The following is a 21,066-nucleotide window of genomic DNA, read 5'->3' on the forward strand; positions in this document are numbered from 1 at the left end:
TTTCAGAGGTATCTGAGAAGTGTGTGTCCATCAGCCTGAAGTGTTGTACACCCTGGGGCAGAATGCTGGAAGTGGCATCCTTCACATGGCAGTGACACTACAGTGTGCTGCTAATGCCCGTCTGGGTCTTCTATGGGGTTTGCAAGATATATTCTCTCCTCCTTGACCCATGCCCAGCCAGGGCTTGTAACACATTGCAGCCATGCAGCACCTTTGCTGGGCCTTTTGTCTCCATATGTCAGAAGATGTCAGCAAGTGAGTTGCTGCTTTTGAGGTTTCTTGACAGTGGGCTGCAGCTGCATGTGCAAGACCCTAACCTGGTGTGTGTGACCACCAAAAATGTCCCACCACTTGACCCAATGCATTGCTCTTTCACATGCTGGAAGAAGTGCATGGTCTGTACCTTAGTCTAGTGCATGTTATTGCCATTTTATGCAGAGATTTGGACCAAATCCAACACTTATTGCTCAGATGAAAATGCCCTCATTCCCTTTGTAGGCAGTTCTACCAAATCTGCAGAAGCCAGGAGTGTTTTGCCAGTGGAGGCTTTTTTGTGCTAGGCTTCCCTGAAGAGATGCTGTGATGTTTATTGCACATGCTCCAGTGCCACATGTTGGGGAGCTTGCACTGCTTAGCATATTTATGATAATTTGGCTCCCAGGGGCAAACAAGATTCTTCTTATATCTCCTTCCCCAGGCTGAAGCACAAAGAAATTTCCCCTTGCTGCTTTGTAGGGGGAAAATAATAGATCAAAGCTTCTCACTAAACACTTTTAAAAATACACAGTGCGGATCCATACATTTCTATTCCCTTAAGGGACCTATTCCTCTGGTTGGTATGGAAAGCAGTTAGCAGCAGGTGATGAGGATAACACTGCACACTGAAGTGTAGGCATTGCACCTGACCTGCAGAGCTTTAGATGTGGCATTGCCACGTGTAGTTTGACCTGTCCTTTATCCATATTATGTACAGTAAGGAATATTCTGGTCACTATACTGTATTCATTGTAATCTGCTGGATTTTAGAGCCTGGCATAAGGTACTGAAGTTAAAACCTTTTGGGCTAAGAGTCTTAACTTATTTGAAAATAATGCCAATTAAGATTATATTTTATTTTGGGGTTGTAAACAGAAAATTTGGTTTCATGTTCTCAGAAATGTCACTGAAGAGTGTCTCCAGTTGAAAACCCAGAAATGAAGAACTCACAGTCTTTTTTTGAAGACGTGATGATATTTTTATATATAGTATTAGATTTGAAGATTACTGTTTCTTAGGAGTAGACTTTCCAATTCAGTGATGAGAAAGACATGCTGAACTTGAAACTTTGTTCTTCTTTAATGCCATACTAGTGTTGGACAGCAAAGATGAAAAGTATCTTCCGTTATATTAACTCTCTGACAGTTAAATGTCTAGTCTAATTTTAAAGTTCCCTTTAGACTCAAATGTGAGCTGAGCTGGTGCACCCGGGAAAAGGCTTGAGCAGCCTCGGAGGGGTGCACCTCAAAGCACCCACTTGATAGGATTAGGCTTGCAGTGGCAGAGGGAGCAGGTGATGCAGACCCCTTTTTGTGTGCTGTCTGTTGCTGAAGGATGGCTGTGTGTGACAATTGTGCTGCCACCAGGCAACTGGAGGTCCTGCTGGCCCGGCTGAAGCACTGACAGCTCTGTGGCACCTGGAGGTTGTCACTGAGGGGTCTAGCGAGCATTGCATCTCTCCGAGTGCCTGGAGGAGAGGGTGATGTCAGGGATGCGAAGAAGTCTAGGTGCAAGACAGAGAAGTAGCAACTTGCCTTGCACTTGCTCATACGACTTTCACGGAGACACGCTAGTGACAGGGGTGCTAGGCAGTGTGCATGCTGGAGGTGAAAACAGCCCAGCAGCGCGCTGTGCTGTTACTGCTTGTTACTGTGCCTATCAATTCTGCCCCATAAGGCAGCTGGACCCCGGGCAGAGGGGTGAAAGGGAACCATTAAACCTTTTATCCTTCTGCCTACTGCTCCAGGCAATTCTGGCCTGGCTGGCTTATTTTAAAAAATTAATGGAAGGAGAGGGTGGGTAGGATGGTTTTTTCTCCTAAAGGGCTTTGGGAGATGCCTGATGTGAACAAGGAGTGGCTGCCTTCTGCAGTGAGACTTATGTGAGCACTTCACGTGTGTTAAAATACCTCAGTTTACTGTCAAGTGAAGTTTCACTGCATGGAAAGCTTGAGTGTGTTAGTTGCAGTAGTCAAGGGCGCTTTTTTTAACAAAAATTAGCAATGACTTAGGGTGACTGCTGTAGGCAATATTTCTAATAAATACTTCAAAATGCATAAGGCATAGTGGATTTGCCCAATAATTTCAAATAACCCCGGCCATTATAGCTGCACATTAATCACCAGGGCTCCCTCCTACCTGGGGAGGGGGGAAGGGCGTCAGATTTCTATGTGGAAAAATTAGTGCCTCATTAAAGCTAGACAAGTTTGACATTTGCTCTCTGCCTGTGGTTTCAGGGCTTTTTGTCCCTCAAGCAAAATACAAAACTGCTCCAATACATGTGATAGCAGCAACTGGAATGCAACTTTAGGAGGATCTTTGACCTTACCAGACAGAATGCATTTGATTCATTCTGCAGATGTTAAAATACTGCCAGAAATTTCTAGGAGATGACCTTAGAAATTATTCTTAGTTCTGACTTTTGCGCTCTAATAAATCTGGTTGTACAGGTTAAATATCTTGCCCTTATATATTTTCTTTTCCTAACCTAATGCCAGAAATAAATGGCTTTCTCTTTATTCCTTTGTGCATTGATTTCTTGGTGCTTCAGTGGTTAGATGACATAACTACTATAATTGTTTTAATACATTAGCAGCAAATTATATATCGATGTTCTTTTTTCCATTGACCTTTCTTTCTCAACATAATTTTCATTTTTTGCTTCATGCTGTGTCCATGGTGGCATAGCATTATTAGAGGATTTGATTTTGAATTAAGGGCTAATCCTGCAAGGTCCTGAGTGCCGTTGCCATCTGCTGAATGCAAGGGAGATCTGGGACCACTCAGATGTGAGCCAATATCTTGCTAGAGCAGATAGTAATGATAGCTATTTGCATTTACTGTTTGTACTCTGAGATGTCCTGACAGTTTTAGTAAACTGCTGTGGAATTACAGATTATTGAGAAACTCCTATCTTTGAAAAGAGTTGCCCTCAAATCGTTTTTCCGTTTCTGCAGAAAAAGCAATTTTCTGATTACAACTCCCAGCTCTCTGGACATGCGTTTGCGTTGCTGAAAGGTTTCAGAGCATTGCATAGTATTATGTGAAGCACAACATGCAAAAAATCTAAATGTAGCAGTGTTTGCCTTGAGGTGTGATTATAATTTTTCTCATTTTACAGAAAAGAGTAAGAGGGGTAACAAGAATTTGTTAAGCTTCAGAGCTTTCTGCACGGAGAGGCTGAAGAACTGAAAATGCTTTGTTGTAGCCCTCATTTAGTTTAATTTGAACTCAGTGAGTGACTATTTAAAATGGCAAAAAATGTCTACTCCCTATAGAATAGTAAGTAATCAGCACGCGTTTTACTCAGACACAGGGAGCTCATCTGTCTGTTTGCCCAGCTGTAACCCCATCTCATAGGGCTGCTTTTCGTGATGATTGTGAGAAATGCAAGTTTTAACTATTTCTGAGCAGTTACGGTGTTGCTAAACCCATCAGTGAATATTTTATTCGAAAAAAATATTTCCAGAATGTGCTTTGAAGCGACAAGGTGCATTAGCGTTATTAAGCCCAGCTTTTCAGTTGTATACAGGAAGATAAAACCCCCAAAACATGCAGTTGATTTGGTTTGTTTCTTTTCCCAAATATGCTCTGGAGGATGAGCCTCACTAAAAGTTAGAGAGAAGTGACTGGTCCTGCAAGGTAGGGATGATGCAGTGAATGTAAAGGAGAACAAATTTTTGAAGTTGTTGGTGTTTTTTAAATTCAGAATTCTGGCTAATGCTGATAAGCGTATTAATATAAGGTGATGTCAGGAGCTGACCATATGGTCATCCCATTGTCTTTGCCATAATCACAAATGGGAAATGGCATCGCTGAAGAGCTTTAGAATTGGTTGTATGTTGTCTAAAATACATTTCTCTCTCCATCTTTCTCAAAAAAGCCTCCCACTCCTCCACCCAAACACCAAAGAGATCTCATTACCGCACAAAATTCAGAGTTTGCATTGATGTTTGAAAAATCAATATGTAGCTCCCATTCATGTTTCATGCTGCTGGAGATCCTGTGTGCTGCTCACCAATACATTATACTCAAGTTCTAATGTGCTTCAGGATGAAGATGATCTTATGATCTCCTTCTGTTTGGTATGTGTCTGAAAGATAAATTGAGCAGTAAGGGCATTTAGAGGTTGTCTCTGCTTGGAAAGCAGAGTTTAGTGGGTAGTTTAATTCTCTCATACTCACAGTGAAAACCACAACTGCTGTGTAGCATATATAAGTGTTGCTAAACTGACACTAGAAAATTGCTGAGAGTAGTTTTAACTTGTGAGTTAACTGTGAATTCCAGTGGCTTTTTCATTCAGTTTTTTTTTTTTTTTTTTTTTTACCCCCAGTCTCCACACAGGTTTGGCCTCCTCCAGCAAATCCTTGGAGAAAGCTGAATAGCTACTTTACATAAAGTGGAAGAAGACTTGCATTCCAGTACTTTATCTATATTTTCTTATAATCCGATTTAGTGCGGAATACAAGCCTGAAAAACCCTTAAATCTTTCTGTAATTCTTGCACAACCATTCACAGTGGATTTGTACTGTGCAGAGTGTAAAAGATTTGGGTTCAGAATTGTGATAAATTTAAAGAAACCCAAACAGATTACTTGTTTTTCTTTGCAGTTTAACAGATGTTGGTATCAGTACCCTGTCCCCAATTAACAGTATGTGACATAGCAGATCTGTAGATAAAAGAATGGAGAGTTTATATGCACAGTCTTTATGTTTATGCTCTTCTGTATAGAGGAAATTGTCTTTTGTAAACCATGCAGTTAGAAGAAAAAAGATCGATGCATATCACATTTAAAATCCTGTTGGTTGCCTTGTTTTACGTAGCTTTTTTTTTTTTTTTTAATATAAGCATATGTAATGGAAAGGAAAGAACATGGGAACAGAAATGTTATTGAGTAGGAGAGTAGGAAGAACAGGGTTTGAAAAGTTGCTCTGTATAGTCCAATGTGAAAAAGAGAATGGTTCTTGTCACCTCAGCAATCGTAGTTTGTCACTGAAAGTTTTTTTTTTTTTTTTTTTTTTTTTTGTGGTAGCTGCTGAGAAGCAGCAAAACAAAAACTGTTCAGGATTTAACAGGGTGATCAGAAAATCAGGGCAAACTTGAATTTGTCTTCAAGTTATCTCTTCTGTGGGTGTAAAGGGATTAATGACTTGGGGCTGGCATTAGGAATAATTATATCTGGCTTAGATGGACAGGATGCCTAATATTAGCAATAGAGCAATACCGAATACAGTTTGAGCTATTGAACATGCTTGTAATGTTAATGTGTATACAGTGTTGTTTGAGCTGTGATGGTTGGTGCACATGCATACTAGTAAATAATATGTGGACATAAAACTGCTAGGTGGGTAGTTAGAGAGGTGTCTCTATCTGTAACACTGGAATATTTCCCTACTTTTCCTTCTTTACTCATTCTGTGTGATAGCTAAACTGAAACATTTGCTTTTAAAAAACTGTCCTCAAATGTATTTAATGTAATAGAAAGAATTTTCTACTCCACTTGACAAAGGCATTTCCTTTAGATTGTGTCTTTCTATGTTTATATAACAAATTGTTAGTGTGATGCCTGATGCCTATTGCCTTGTATCAACCACTGTGCTAGTTTAAAAAAATGCTCCAGTTTTAGAGAAGACCTTACAGGTGTTAGACATGGCAACACTGTGAAGTGTACTCCCTGTCCAGATTTGTTAAATATGCATCATGGATAATTTCAGCTACAGATCTGTATTCTTTCTGTCCTAAGGCTTAGTAATTGATAATACCCTGCCTAGAGAAGAGGGTGGAGAAGGAAGACAAGAAATTGCTGAAAAATCAAATTTGATGTGTAAAGCCATGTGAGAAACCCGTTCTACTCTCCTGACATTTATAATTGTGCCATCATATTGAGTTAATATTTGTAGAATTGCCCTCTCAGAGAGAAAGAGTATGATCTGGTTAAAGAGGTAAGCAGGCACATAAAAAGCAGCAGAGAATCCTCTGTGGTTTTTTTAGTACATGGGAATATATCATGTGTCATTTATCCAAATATACAACCATTTACTGTCTCTGGGGCTCTAAATCCCCCTTCCTCACCAAATACACCGTCATTACTGTTGGCTGTTATCACCACATACATGCAATACAGTTTCAACTTCTCATGTAGACGTATTGCTGAATCCTTTAGTTGCCAACTGAAAGCAAAAGTTCCCTGGGTAATTCATGTCCCCTGTCACGTCCAGTGTCTACTGCTCTTTCTACCTCTCGGCCACCCTGGATGTGTCTTGCAGAAGGACTTGTACATCATAGAAAGATGGGAAGAGTGGTACTAGCTGCTCCCAACTGGTATCTATGCTGCCTTACTTCACCTGGGGAAAGACGGGGATACACACAACCTGTGAGAAACCGTCTCAGCAGAAGCTGGCGTGAATTGATTATTTAATAGTGAACACGCACAGTGCCTGCTTTTATATTATTTTTATGCCTATGGTACTCGTGCACATTCGGTGAGATTACTGCCTAAGGCTGCCCCCAAAGAGCTGCAAGAATAGGAGCCCACTGAAGTCATGCTGGTTCTGTTGCATGTCTTAATGAAGCTTTAAAATGCTTGAAATTGTCTTTGAAATGAAATATTCCATAGCTGCAAGCTAACTGCATACTTTGTAATAATTGCTTAGCCAAATAAAGGAAAATTGTGAGGAACAAAGAAAAATTAGATTGATGGCTAGAAGAAAATGATTAAATAAAAAATTCATGAAGAAGATAAATTTAAAAAAATAGCATAGCATCACAGGTTTTTGCACAAAGACTTCCCTTCCAATGGGAGCTTTTCTTTTCCAACTCTTAGTGTGCATTTTATTCTCCCCTTTTGCTACAAATAATAGAAAAACTTTTTCTCTGGGAATAATGGTCACAAATTTACGCAGAAACTGGGACACAGAGTAAAATTTTAAAACAGGTATGCATTTCACTGCCATTCTGAGTGGGGTTTGGTGCACTGTAAATAATTCATGATTTGACTGGAATTGCCTTTTTTTTTAAACTCTTAAATCAACTGTGACTAAACAGAAAAAACCCAGAAAGATTTCTGTTCATAATTATCAGGCCAAATTGTACACTTAGAGCTCTCCCTCATTCAAATGTACTGCTCTTAGTGGCCATTAGTAACAGAATTAATAATTTGCTGTGAATAAATTCTCTTTTGGTTAGCTTGTCTCTCTGTTTGCAGGTTAAGACCAGCAAATCGTTATTTGTGGGCATGTATTAATGTCCAAAAATAACTGAGCAGTATGCAATTATTTGTTTTGAACAAATTATTTTTGAAGAATCACTACACCGCCAGGTTTGTGTCCTTGCTACGGCATGAAAAAAACATTCTGGAATGATTTTAAATTACAGTGCATTTAGGAAGAAAATACAGAAAATAGTTACAGTGAACAGTAGGACTTCAAGGAAACACCTACAAGCTAGCGCAGGCATTTTGAAATGTGATTGTTATTGTAAAGTCTTTAAGTGGTGCCTGGTAATAGATATTTAATCTAGGAAAAGCACTTTCATTGCTTACTTGTTAAAGTAATTTAATGGATGAGTGATGCTATTAATGAACCACATGTAGAATCTGGACTTTTTTGTTCAAAACATTTCTTTAGCTTTTAAATTTCTAAACAGGTTCAGAGGCAATTTGAAGAGATCCAGCCTATATACAAGCTACGGGAATTGTCATCTATGAACTTTTCTTCTTAGCATTTCCTCTGTATTGCGAAGAAAAGAGTCATCACTATGTATACATATGTGCAAGTTTAAGTTGGCTGAGTGATATACCTTGTTTTGACAAGGTTGTTAGAAGCCAGAGACTGAATGGATGTATGATTGAGCATGCAGAGAGAGATGAACAGAGGGCTTAAAACCAGTTGTAAGTTATCTAAAAAAAAAAAAAAAAAAAAATAGTGAAGGGCATTAGAAATATCTGTAGCATAGTTCTTACAAAAAATTCAAGCAAAATGGCAGACACTAAATACCTAAATACTAGCAAAACTAGCCTCTCTTCCCAACTCAACACTTTGGGATGCTTGAATAATTGAAGATAGACATGTGGAAAGCAGATGATCAGGTAATGAAAATGAACTTTTAAAGTTGTTTTTTTAACACCAGTTAGGATGATAAAATCACTCTATTCTGAACAGTTGCAGAAGTTCATTGATAAGCGTTGCAGTTTTGCTTCAGCTAGTACTTAATTTCTGAACACATGGCTATGTATTGCTGAAACTCAGATTATTACCTATACAGAGTAGAAAGTTGAGGAAATAATTTATTGTAAATGTCCCTGTGACTCCATGTGTGTCACTGCACAGTCACATAGTTTAGTGAAAAACTAAAATGTGGTTGTTGATTCCAAGATCAGCTGTTTCCAAATAAATGTTTGTGAAACCTCCAACTTTAATAGCTGCATTGTATCATCCAAAAGATGTGCACAGAATGAATAGATGACCTTTCAGATAGAGAACAAGCTGTTTACAATGTTTACAATGTCTTTTCATTTACTGAGACAAAATATTCTTTCTGTGCAGAGATAATACTTTCCACCGTTTTTAACAATGTTAATGAAATATAAAGAATTTAATTGTTTCATTTCCTAATGCAAGGGGGTTTAGCTATGCATCTTTAGAACAGGACTCTTTCTAGACCAGCTGTGTTAAATGCATTAATCTAGCTAGATTTTTTTTTTTTTAAGACAATGGAGGTATTTGAATCCCGTGCTCACAGCTCAAATTAGCTATCCATCCATATGATATCCACATGATACCTGGGTTTGAGTGATATATGGATGAATTCTTACTGCCATCCTGCACTGCAGCTATGGGTCAATAATTTACTGACAAGGAGGTCCAAGGCAGCTGTAACTGAAATTGGTCTAAATTACTGTGAAATTGCAGCCTTGGCGTGGAAAGCTGCCGGTATTCTCTCAGTTGCACGCTTGTACATAAGCACTGGCTTGGATGGGAACAGATCACAGACAAGGAGTGAGAAGATCAGGGTATGGAAATCAAGGCTCAGCCTTATCTTTCTCATGTGAGGTACAGTTTGGCCCTTAGTCTTTGCAGTTGTAAATCCACCACTTAGTACCAATTACGCAATTGTGACTTAACTAGTAACGACTAGTTATACTGGTAAAGTATTTTTTGCTCTGCAGTATAACCAGAATTACTTCTGTTATTGTTCAGTCTCTGTCCGTGTTCCTGTTCTTATCTGATAAAGCAGGTGGTGCAAACCTGTTTTCTTGTTAAAGGGAACACAGTATATCTGCTGGAATTCAAAGAAACACAGTGAACAGGAATTCCTCAAAACTTGATGAAAATCTTGCCACTTTTGGAAGAAAAAAACCCAAAAAAACAAGCACAAGCATTTTTATTTTGGGGTTAAAAAGACCAATATAATTCTCTTGTCTGTTTGCAGAAAACTGAAGATTTTGTTTTTATGAGCCAAATACAAATTCATTCCTAGATCACACGTCATATATGAGTAGCTTACTCAAATTGGAAGCAGGTCCAAGTAAGATCAGGATGCTCAAGAGCTTTGCCCAGGCAAGCCCTGAACACACCTGATGGTGGAGATTCTGCAGTCTGTCTAGGCAACCTGTCCCAGTGGTTGACCCTCCTCACAGGAGAAAAAAAATAAATCCCTTGTATCTAGACAAATTTTCCTTTGTTGCAGTCTTTTTGTTGAGGGTTGCCCCTTATACTTTTGCTGCATGCCTCCAGGAAAAGTCTGGCTTGGTCTTATCCCTACTCTGTCACTGGGTTGTTGAAGACCACCGTAACATTACCCTTGAGCCCTCTCATCCTAGAGCAAACCCAGACCTTTCAGCCACCTACTGTGTTCGGTAAAGGTTTGGAAAAATCCTAAAACTAGTGTGGCATGGGAAAGAGGAAAGTGACCCTGAGATCCAAACTGGTAGTGCCGTTCATCTTGACAGCCTGAGGTGCTACAACTGCAGTGGGTAGTTACTGTTAGTAAGTACCTTCTGCCTGATTTGTAACGCTGACAGAAACCAGAAAAAAACACTCCTGTATTGTAATTAAATAAACCTTAGAGAAAACTTCTCAGCACTTACAGTGATGTCCACAAGACTAACCAGCTGAAGATTAGAATGTATCTCGTGGTTCTCAAGTGCTATGCATTGATGTTATCACAGTACATGGCAATTACAGTTTTCTCTTTCCTATTACTAGAAGCTTTTCTTCTGAATTTTCAAAACAGCTTAGTTCATGGAAAGGTTGCTTTGCATGCAGCAGAGCCAACTGGCATGGTGGTGTTTGTGAAAAGGACTCTTCCTTACAGATTCCTGAACTGTGGCTTATTTTGTGCTTGTTGGTTCTTTGAGAGCTGAGGATGTGCTTTTAAAATAAAGGATCTAATCTCTGCAGTGGCAATGTATTGTTAACTGTTTGACACTTAATTTGATGTATTCTGTATACTTTGGACATCTTTTTTTTTTTTTTTTTTTTTTTCTGGGAGGAGGTCCTATTCCTGCCATGCACACTAACAGGTGTAGAAAACTCTCTTCCTCCTCTCACTAATGTATTGTACCTTGGACTTTTTTTGTCTTCCTCTGCAGAAACTCTCCTGGATGACTTCCTTCTCACATACACAGTCTTCATGACGACTGATGACTTGTGCCAGGCACTTCTGAGGCAATATCCTTTTATTAAGTGTTATATTAACAGGAGTCACACGCTTACACCTAGGTTTATCTTTTGTCAAGCCTTATATCAAATGTAGTAAATTGCCTGTCTGGGATAATTAGTTTTGCTTTTTGCATATTGGTGTTATTGAAATACAAGCCTGCGTGAATATTTTGAGGTCGCATGTAAAAATGGTGAGAAAAGAGAACAATTGTCTGATGTTTAGTGTGGTGTGCTTAGAATGTGGACAGCAATTGAGATTTTGGTACCCCAAGAAATGCATGAACAAACAGGAGAAACTTCAGAAGAAAGCAATGGTAATTACCAGTATTCTAGGAAAAAAAAAATACCTACAAGGAAGAATTGAAAGAATTGTGATTGTTTTACTGAAAAAAGGCAAACTATAAATGGGACAATCTCTCAAGTACCTAAAGAGGAAGGGAAGAATCTGTTCCCATCTCAATGCTAGACAGGACAAGAGGCAGTGAGATTAAATTGATGTAAGATATTTTGTGCTGGATATTATGAAATTTTTTTTTACATTAAGAAAGAACCACTGGAGTCAAAAATGTGTGAGACAGTAGAATCTTTGATATTGGAGAACATTAAGAAGAAGAAACTGGAAAATATATTTCAAGGGTAGGTAACACAGGGTATACCTGAGCTTCTCTTAGAGACTAGTTAGGGTGGACTTGGATGGAATAGCTTAGGTCTTTCAAGGTTTATTCTCCAGTCCAATTTTCATAAGGCTTTATGATACTTGGAATTCAGATCACATCTGTAGCTTCCCAAAGTTCAGGTTATATTATTTTCATAACTCAAATGGGTTGTGGAGGAAAATATTCAAACTGAAAACATGAAATCCAAAGTTGGTTATGAGTTCCCCTAATTGTCATGTGCCTGTAAAAATAGAGATATATACATTCACCTATTATAACATTTAGAGTTTGTGTAGCTGAGGAATTAATAAACAGAAAATTCCTGCTCTGAAGTTGAATGTACAAAGCTAAAGCTGCCTCTGAATAAAACTGTATCCAAAATTTGTGTATGTGCATACTTCACAGGAATGCTTGAAAGATATATTGAAACAGATGCCTAACATAGCAACAATGCAATCTTATGTCTGTTGGTTTTGTTTAAAGATAAATAAACCTTTATAACTGTTATAGAATAACATTTAAAGTGGGGTTAAAACCTACCCAGGCCTATATGTTAATTCCTAGAATTCCTATATCTGTGTAATACATTTCAGAATATGTGAAGTAATGAAGAATAAGTATTTTACAATCTCTGCTCCTTTTGTCATGTGATGCAGTATATAAGTCTAACTCATTCTGAGATAAAGGATTTTTTTTTTTTTTTTGTATTTCCAATTACTTCCATAAGCTATGAAGCATTGTTTGAATGGATTTGTAGCTATAAAATGAACTTTCCTTTTTTTCTTTTTCCTCTTTATCTTTTGTGGTGAAAACATCCTCTTTACCTATTAAAAGAAAGAATAGCAAAGGGACAGCAACAATGTACTAAGTGGGTATCTTCTGTCATTTGGTGTTTCTGCTTTGTGAATAGAGAACAATAGTGGAAATATTCTTTTACCCTTTTTTTTAAATTTTAATAGTGTTATTTCTGCAGACAGTGTAATTTGTGCAGGGAAAAAGAAACTGACTACCTCTGCCTGGGTTTTTTGTTGTTGTTAATGATGCATTGTCCTCCATTCATGTTGGCATCTGTGTGCAGGACAAAGGTTTGTTCCCAGTTCTGCAGAAAAGATATGACTCAACATTGTATAATTCCTTTTGAATTGATTTTACTTTTAGAGACTTGCCTCTCAAATCAATAAAGGAAAAAAATCCTGTTGACACAGGGGATGAACTGACATTTCTATTACTGAGAATTTAATTCTAAAAAGTTGATGAAACTCCTAAAGCTCCAGATGGGATAAAATATTTAAAACCAAGGAATGTAGTGAAAAAAATCATTAATTAGCAAATGAGATGATTGCAAAGTCTTTTCCATCACTTAAAAATTAAGTTTCAGTGCGATCTTATTATTTGTTCCTTAACCTGCTGTACCTATTGTGCTAAGAACCACCAAGGGAAAGAAGATGAGACTGATGTATCTTGTAGGAAACGAAAAGTCTTGCATTTGGTGTCTCAGTGGACTTCTCTCTACAAAGACTGGTTACATGAAGATGAGCATTTAAAACAATTCTTAAAGGTATTGAAACACTTTCTGATGCATTTCAGCATTTTTTAATAAACATACTGTGCCTAAAAACCTCCAACAACAAAATCTATAAAGCATAACTTTTCATACTTAAATTTTCTCCATGAAATCTATAATATAAAATTATTTACATGTGTCTTCCTTGAATGCCTTAGAGATAGTCTTTGACAGAAAATCTAATGTCAATACATTCAATGTCAAAAACATTACTTTCAGATATGAAACTTATAGAACTCCATGCTTTCTAGAAAATGGGAAAAGTTAGGAAGAAATAAAACTACAAGGATGTGGAGGTTCTTTGGACACACTGGTTGTGTCTGCCAGAACAGGGTCTACAGTTGGTATCCAGCAGATCACAAACAGTGAGAGAGTTTTGAGGTCCTTGTAAGAGATGCTAATTTGCCTGAGGAATGAAATGCTATTCCACAGCATTTGTCAGGTACACATGGAGAGTGGCACAGCTTTATGTATTTTTAATAAATAAAGTTATATCCTTACTTACTAGCAACAGTCTTCTGATCTTTCTGAATGAGTTAAAAAGATTTTTTAATTCCCTTCTAAATTTACAAATAGCCATGTCATCTCTGACCCAAGATCCATCTGTTTTTTTTTTTTTTTTTTTTTTCCATGGTGGTTGAAAGATGAAATTATTTTAGGGAGCTTTGCAGGATCTTCCACCATTCCTGATGAAACTCTTTGTCTGCAACTGGAGATACTCATGGGCCTTTTAGTTCTCTTCAGTCATTCACTGAAGACAAAGGGATAAAACATTGAACTAAATTTGGAGAAAATCTTGAGCTTAATTTTTTGTTTTGTTTTGTTTTTGGAGTAGGATACACTGCATATGGAAGCAGAGATCTTAGGATTTTGTACTAGATGGTACTAGATATGTGGTGCTATACTGGAAAGGGGTCATCGTTCCAGTCATCATTTAGTTTTTCAGCTATCTTGGTGCAAGGCTTGTCTTTCTGGCCATGGAGGTGTGTGGCTGTGTATTGTCACACAATTTCTCTGCTTAAGGTTTTTGTGCAATATTAAACAGCAGTGTTATTAGTGATGGTTGAAGTTATATTTGCAAAAACAATATGTAGGATTGTAGGCCAGAATCATTCATGCTGAAATTTATGAATATAGGAGTGTTAATTGGGCTAAAGCAAACCTGATGACTCAGCTCATACATGTGATCCTCATTTTCTTGGAAGGGAAAGAGAAAGATCTATGTGCAGATTACAAAAAAGCATACAGAAAATATTTCCCATAATTTCAGTCATGAAAGCCGGTTCAGTTTGTTTACCTCGTAGTGTCTTTTACATTTAACTGAGGTTCCTGATTGATGGTATTCAGACAATGTCTGCCCCCAAAAGAAGTAAGGTTGGTTTATTTGTTTATCGGTTTACAACTAGGAGTATGTTTTACTTGTTTGTGAGACTTCAACTCAATTTAAAATGCGTGGAAACATGAGGAAAAGAGGAGGAGAACATTAATTTAAAAGTCTTAATCAAACAAACCTGTTTGTTATCATTCTAGATAAGTGATGATGGTGTGGTGTGTTCTCATGCTTCTTCTGACCTAACCTAGATTTCATGTAGCAGTCATGAGTGTTGTTTTAAAGCTTCTCATTCATAGACAAAAGAGAGTCAACATTTTGCCCTCTTGCTTGGTGATGATACACAAAGATTGTTTCTCCAAAGTCAAGCTGAGTATTGACCAGTCTGAAAATTTAAATAGGAACATTCTCTTCTTAGGCATCTTGCATAAATGTAATGATGAAATTTGTTTTAGTAGGCTAGTGCCTGAATTGATTTAGACAGCTGATATGATGCCTTAGATTTATGTTTGAGTGGCCAGATGTTTGCAGATACTGTTTTATTTTGTAGACGATATACAGGAATGTGTTAGATGATGTGTATGAATATCCCATTCTTGAGAAGGACCTGAAAGAATTTCAGAAGATACTTGGGATGCATCGTCGTCAGTAAGTATTGATTATATTTGTGAATGTCTCCTTTTATTTAGAGTGTAATTTATTTTTGTCATCATCTGCTGTAATTCAGTAAAGATAAAGTGAGGAGTGATACAAGTATATAGTCATTTTTACAAATCACCTCTTCTTTAAACTAAATCTAGATTATTCAGTCTTCTCTAATGTTTGTTGGGTAGGGTGTGTGGTTCAACAGTCACATCAATTTTGGTTGGGATGACTTGCAAGTAGAGCGATACTTTGTACAAAAGCTGACAAAATTTCCCTCAGAAGTTGTGGTCCGTGACTTCAGACAGTACCTTAATTCTCATTCTCTCTCTGCAATCTGCAGTACTGAGAACATCTTTTGCAATAGTTATCTTAGTGTTATAATCTTAGTGATAATTATGGTATTTGTAAAAGATACGTCCTTGGCATGTTTTTCCAACAAATGGAGTTTGTTTCCATGGTTTGGCTCTTGGGGCAGTGGAAAGAGCTGTGTCCCTGAGGGTGACTCTGACTGCTTAACCAGGGGGCCCTAGCTGTGTCCCTGTTCTCTGGCAGCTCAGGGGCTGGCAGCATTGCTTTACACTACACTGATTGTGCAAGTCACAGAAAAGTTTTCTGGATGAGCCAGATGTCCTTAGCTTTCCTTGAAGGAGTTCTGCAGCCATTCTGCGGTGACCATTTAATGTTAAAAACTTGTAAACTTTGTATGGCTAAAACTTCCTTTTCCTAAACTTTGACTGGAAAGAGTAATTTGGATTTTCTTTTTCGTTTCAGCACTGTAGATGAGTACTCACCTCACCGAAAGGTAATGCAAACTTTATTGCTGCTGGTTGCTAGATAACTTATCTTACTTTCTCCTCCTCTGCCCACTTCCCTCACTTTTCTTGGCTTCTCAACTGATTGTGACCAGTGGCCAAAAACATGACAGAATACAACAGTGAGGTTAGACCTGCAACATTGCGTAAGGATTTTTTTTTTTTTTTTTCCCTGCCAGTGCAGCCTGGATATCAGCTCTGTGAACTAAGCTGCAGTGGCTGTGACAGTCTTAGCATCTTAACAAGGTTCTCTAAGATGTCAGAATTCAGGGGAGACCTGGGAACATGTCCCCACCAGGCTGGAAAGATGTAGCACCCTGGGCAAACCAGGCTGAGCACAGGCATTGACGTGGATGTCAAGTAGATAGAGCAAAGGGGGGATTTGTTGTGAGAGGGACAGAGAAAGAAAGATAAGAACATGAATCTGTCTATTTAACCGGAGGAAGAAGATGCAGCTGGAGAAAGTTGGCATACAAACTGCACAGAGGTGAATTGCTGTGCTCATCAAATTTACTGGACTGAAGCTGAAGTGTGTAATAAGCTTAAAATGTTCCTGTGGAAATGTGGAGGCAGAACATGAGATTGTAATGAAATTGCTAAATAGGCTGATTGGTACATAGGAAACGTGTGTGTGTGTGTATATATATATATATATATAAGAAATGGGCTCCAAACATGACTACAGAGAACCTTGAATCATGTAGAGTGCTTAGCCTGGGCATGTCCTGTTTCCTCCAAAATTCCCACCTTGGCCATTATTTAGTAAGGCAACTCCTAGTTTACTGATCCAAGAAAGGGTGGGTGGATTTCCTATACAGAAACCTTTTTGGCCAGACGTATGGGCTGAATGCTGTTTTTTGAATTATTGCTTTGTAAAGGGATGCAAAGAGTCACTGTTATCTCTCTCTTCCCCCCTCTTCCCACCCCTCACAGAATAAAACCTTTTTCCACCAATTCAGTCTAAAGGAGAACTGGCTGCAGCACAGAGGAACCATGAATGAAACAGAAGAAAGTAAGTATGATTGAAAGAGTGGAGGAAAAACAGCAGAACTGTTTCTCAAGGGTTGCCTATAATGTAAATTTTTTTAAACTGACATAGAGCTTCTGAACAGGACCTTAGGGCCACAGAAGAAGAAAGATTTGACCTTGTAAGGTTACCTTCCTGCCTCCTACTTTGCAGGGTTCAACAGTGACATGATATCTCAAGGAGGTTTTGCTCTGTTTGGTTCCTCCAGCAGCCCTATAGCAGAGCTGTGTGCCTCCCAGCGTGGCTGGCAGCCCATCCGTCAGGCATTATTCCTGCTCCATTTCATGCTCTCAGCCTCTTGACCTGGATCTTGGTTGCGAAAGGTGAATGAATATGCCTGTCACATGAAATGGGCCAGGATCTGCTAACTCTGGGAACCCGCCTTAGTTCCTTCTCTCCTCTAAAATATCTGTGTGGAGTGCAAGGTGCCACTTCACTGCAATGTCAGCCATTTCAAAATGCAATTTCCCTTCGTTGCTACTAATGCAATAACCCAGTGAGGCTGTCATCCTCCTGTAGTGCCTGTATGAGGAAGGAGGCAGAGGGCAGGATAACACTGTGTGCAGGGGCCAGGAGAAGGACCTGGGTCTCATCCTTTGACAGTATACCTTTATTTCTCACTGGGAACAAGACTCCGGAAGTTCACTTGGAGTCAGTATATTTTTAGTGCTAATTTGTGCCAGAATAAAAACTGAGCTCCTGTCAATGCCAAGTCTTGCTGCACAATACAGGCTGCTGATAAATATCCTCTTTCCGTTCTTCAAATGTAGGTTTATTTGAGGTTTATGTTATCAAGGCTGCATCTAAAAATGTTATTTCCAGATGAGAACCCTCACACTCATTCTTCTTAAAAAGTTGGACATAGCTCATGGGTGAATGGGGAGGGAAGTGTTGTGACACCAGAGAGGGGACAGACTGCATGGCCATGGGAACAGGAAGGGCAGGAGCCAGCAAGGTCAACCCCAACTGCTTTTTTTCTCACTCTTCGGGAGCATGAGCCACAGGAGATGATGAATTTGAGGGAATGAAATACCAAAAGTGGAGATGGAGAGAGGAGAGACAGATGCTGAGGGTGGACATCTGAGTTGGTGTGGTGGAGGTCTGCCGACTGATGGGGTTTGTGGAGGATGGGTCTGTCCAAGCTGCACCGTGCCACTTGACTAGAGGCATTTTATCCCCTAATGTAGGCTTTGCCAGGGTGACTTGCAGCCCACGACTGCTTCCTCCTGCTGGCATTCTCTCCTGCACCTCACAGAGGAGAGCAGAGGCTCCTGGAAGAGATGGCATCGTCCATGCCAATAGATATGGCAGATAGGACGTTGGAAAGGTGTGTGGGGGAACAGGCTTTGGGAGAGTCAGTACAATGGTTGTGCTTGAGGACCTGACCTGTGGGTTGGTTTAGTTCAGTGTTAAAGGATATGTCAATAGCCTGGTTATAAATTAACATAGCTGTCATCATGCCCTCCCAAATGACAGAGAGGAGATTTCAAACAAATTCACTGTAAGCAAGTTGTGTTGCAGTCTGCATATGGAGTCCAAATATTCCTGTCAGATTTTTTTAAAATTTATTTTTCTACCTGGTAATTTAGAGTGCAATTTGATGTCTCTATCTTTTCATGAGTTATATCCATTCTGAAGAGATATCTTGCCATAGGATGATCATCTGATTTACTGTCTGTCAGCAGAGACAGGTTAAGAAAAAATTATAAAATCAAATTGCTTTTCTTCCCCAAGGCTAAATGTTAAGTTCCTCCTTCTTTCTCAACTTCATGTTTTCTTTTCTGCAACACACACAAAAAAGATATTCTCGAGGATAGAGTTCTTAACTGCTTCTGGCATGGTCTCTGTTAATGAAAGTGCCCCGAAGCCATGAAAATTTCTAGGACAAGCGAAGAGCTATTGCTACATACATCTGTCAATAAAAATAATTTTAAAAATACAGCATTTCTAGAGAAGAAAAGTTTTGTCTTATGCTGACATAGTAGCAGCCTGTCTGCAATAAGAAATGCTAGCGTAGAAGGAAATAGAAAGTTTAATCAAGCATTGAGGTGAATATGAACCCAAGAGTTGCGGCAGTCATTAGCAGATGTAATTTTTGAAATATTCATGCAAATCTCTAGCTCTGTTTCTTCCCTTTTAAGTATGGCAGCTGTATTTCAAAGAACTGGCTACAGCAAACTCGACAAAAGATGTAAACCTAAAATTCTGGCAAGCAAGAGTACATCCGTTTTTGTAGCAGAAACAAAGTACTAGCTGAGCTGACCACAGCATTACTGCTGGGAATCTCCCTTCCCAGAGCCAAACTGAATCATGGATTTCAGTGGAAGTGATGAGAGCAGGAATTTCTCCAAACCAGTCCCTTTTCATGTGAGCTGCAAATGATTCAGGGAAAGAGTTTTCAGAAGTAATTGCATTGCTCTTTGGGCAGCCTCTGACAGTGCTAAAATACTCTGGCAGTGCAAGTAGTTTAGATGTCTAGACAGATAAGCTACCAGGAGTGGTTGAAGACTGGAGAGCACTGTTCTTGCAAAGCTTCTTCCAGGTGCAAGTGGAGGTCTGAAATAATTTCTACAGCAGCTATGAAATATACTGAAAAGCGGGATGATTTATCTGGACCTAAAAGGAAGGGAGAAAAGATGGCAACAGCTAAGTTTGCAAAGAAGATAGGCAATAGAGGAGTTTGTCCATTACAAATCCTCATGTTGGGAAGTCTTAAATAGGTATTGCTGTGGGGGTCTCTGTTTCCATTTGCTGGTCCCTCTCATTTTCCAGGGAGAGGAGGTGGGAAGGGGGAAAGTGGTGATGTTTATGCTTAGTTTCATGTCTCTGTGGGTCAGGGTGCAGCAGCCGCCCTTCCCGCAGGTGCAGCAGCCAGGCAGCAGAGGCACTGCCATGGCTGGGGCTGTGAGATTCTCCCCTGCGCTATTCAGGTGTCTCTGCCTGCTGCTGAGTGTGTCTGTCTTCCTTTGTGCAGTTTTCTGCCGTGTGTATATAACAGAGCACTCCTATGTCAGTGTGAAAGCTCAAGTATCCACTTCAGCTCAGGAGATACTGAAGATTGTAGCAGAAAAGATCCAGTACCCAGAGGAGGAGTTGGCGCTGGTGACAGTCACGTTCTCTGGAGGTAAATAACATCCTTTCATTTAATTACTTACCTTTTAGTGCATCGTGTAAGGGAGGGCTGACATTTTCTGGTACAAGGATACAGCTGTTGCTGTGCGAGCCCACAGCTGGATGACCACGGGAACAATGAGGAGCTGCTTCCCAGAGAGTCGTTTCCATGGCAACAGCTCATTCTTGGGTACCATCGGATATGGCATCTCTTCTCTGAGAAGGGAGTGCAAAGGACTCTCAGTCTCCAGCAGTACTGCAAGATTTTATTTTTTCCCAACAGATGAATCTCCTAATTTTGCATTTAATTAATTTGGGAGGCAATGAGGCATGGTTTGCTTTAAAAATATAAAAGGGAATAACAAATATATGTGTGGCTGTTTCCTCATTTACGGCATGGGTAATTATTCTCCAGCAGAAAGGAGGGAGACATATATTTGCACAGTTGAGATACTGAGAGCAATCTAAGCAGTATTTTGGAAGCAGTCTTGCTTACAACTGACATTTTTTGCCCATTATTTCAGTGTTTCTCATTGAACAGAAAAACTTACTGTCTTTAAGGAAGACCAGACTGATCGTAGGTTGATACTAGGGACCAGCCAGACTCTCAAGATTTTCTTTGGTGTCTGGCAGGTCTCAAGCTCTTTGGTCAGATTGTTTTGCTCATTGTGGGATACTCTTAGGTAATACAAAGGAATCCATTTAACTAGGTGTATAGAAATGTGAAGCTGGATCTACAGAAAGGGGCTAAGAGTGTAGAATATCTTGGCCATATTCTCAGATCCTCTGGAGTTAATACATTTAAGGATGCGCTCTTAGATATAGCACTCATTGCTACTTCCTTGTCAGTCTAGTTAAATGAAATATACACAAATGCTGGCTTGTTCTGTTTTTGTACTTGATTCAGAAGTGGAAGGTCACATTTTTCTCCCCCACGGCAAGCTCAATTAAATAACCATTTTTTTCAGGGCACTGGTGTGGGTGGCAGGGAGATGGTGCCCTGGTC

The 21,066-nt window shown here is 39.2% G+C and overlaps 1 protein-coding gene across 1 annotated transcript in view; it reads left to right on the top strand.

Moving 5' to 3' along the window:
* The window catches only part of LOC113477016 (rap guanine nucleotide exchange factor 5-like), a 68,833-nt gene that overhangs the window by 20,210 nt on the left and 27,557 nt on the right, over nucleotides 1-21,066 (top strand). The window contains exons 4-9 of the mRNA XM_026843084.1: nucleotides 10,846-10,924; nucleotides 12,985-13,129; nucleotides 15,016-15,113; nucleotides 15,882-15,912; nucleotides 16,856-16,934; nucleotides 19,924-20,073. Coding sequence (XP_026698885.1) covers nucleotides 10,846-10,924; nucleotides 12,985-13,129; nucleotides 15,016-15,113; nucleotides 15,882-15,912; nucleotides 16,856-16,934; nucleotides 19,924-20,073 — 582 coding nt within the window. The remainder of the gene's footprint in view (nucleotides 1-10,845; nucleotides 10,925-12,984; nucleotides 13,130-15,015; nucleotides 15,114-15,881; nucleotides 15,913-16,855; nucleotides 16,935-19,923; nucleotides 20,074-21,066) is intronic.

Source organism: Athene cunicularia (assembly GCF_003259725.1).
Source record: "Athene cunicularia isolate RWA chromosome 2 unlocalized genomic scaffold, athCun1 chr2_part1, whole genome shotgun sequence".
Taxonomy (NCBI): Eukaryota; Metazoa; Chordata; class Aves; order Strigiformes; family Strigidae; genus Athene; species Athene cunicularia.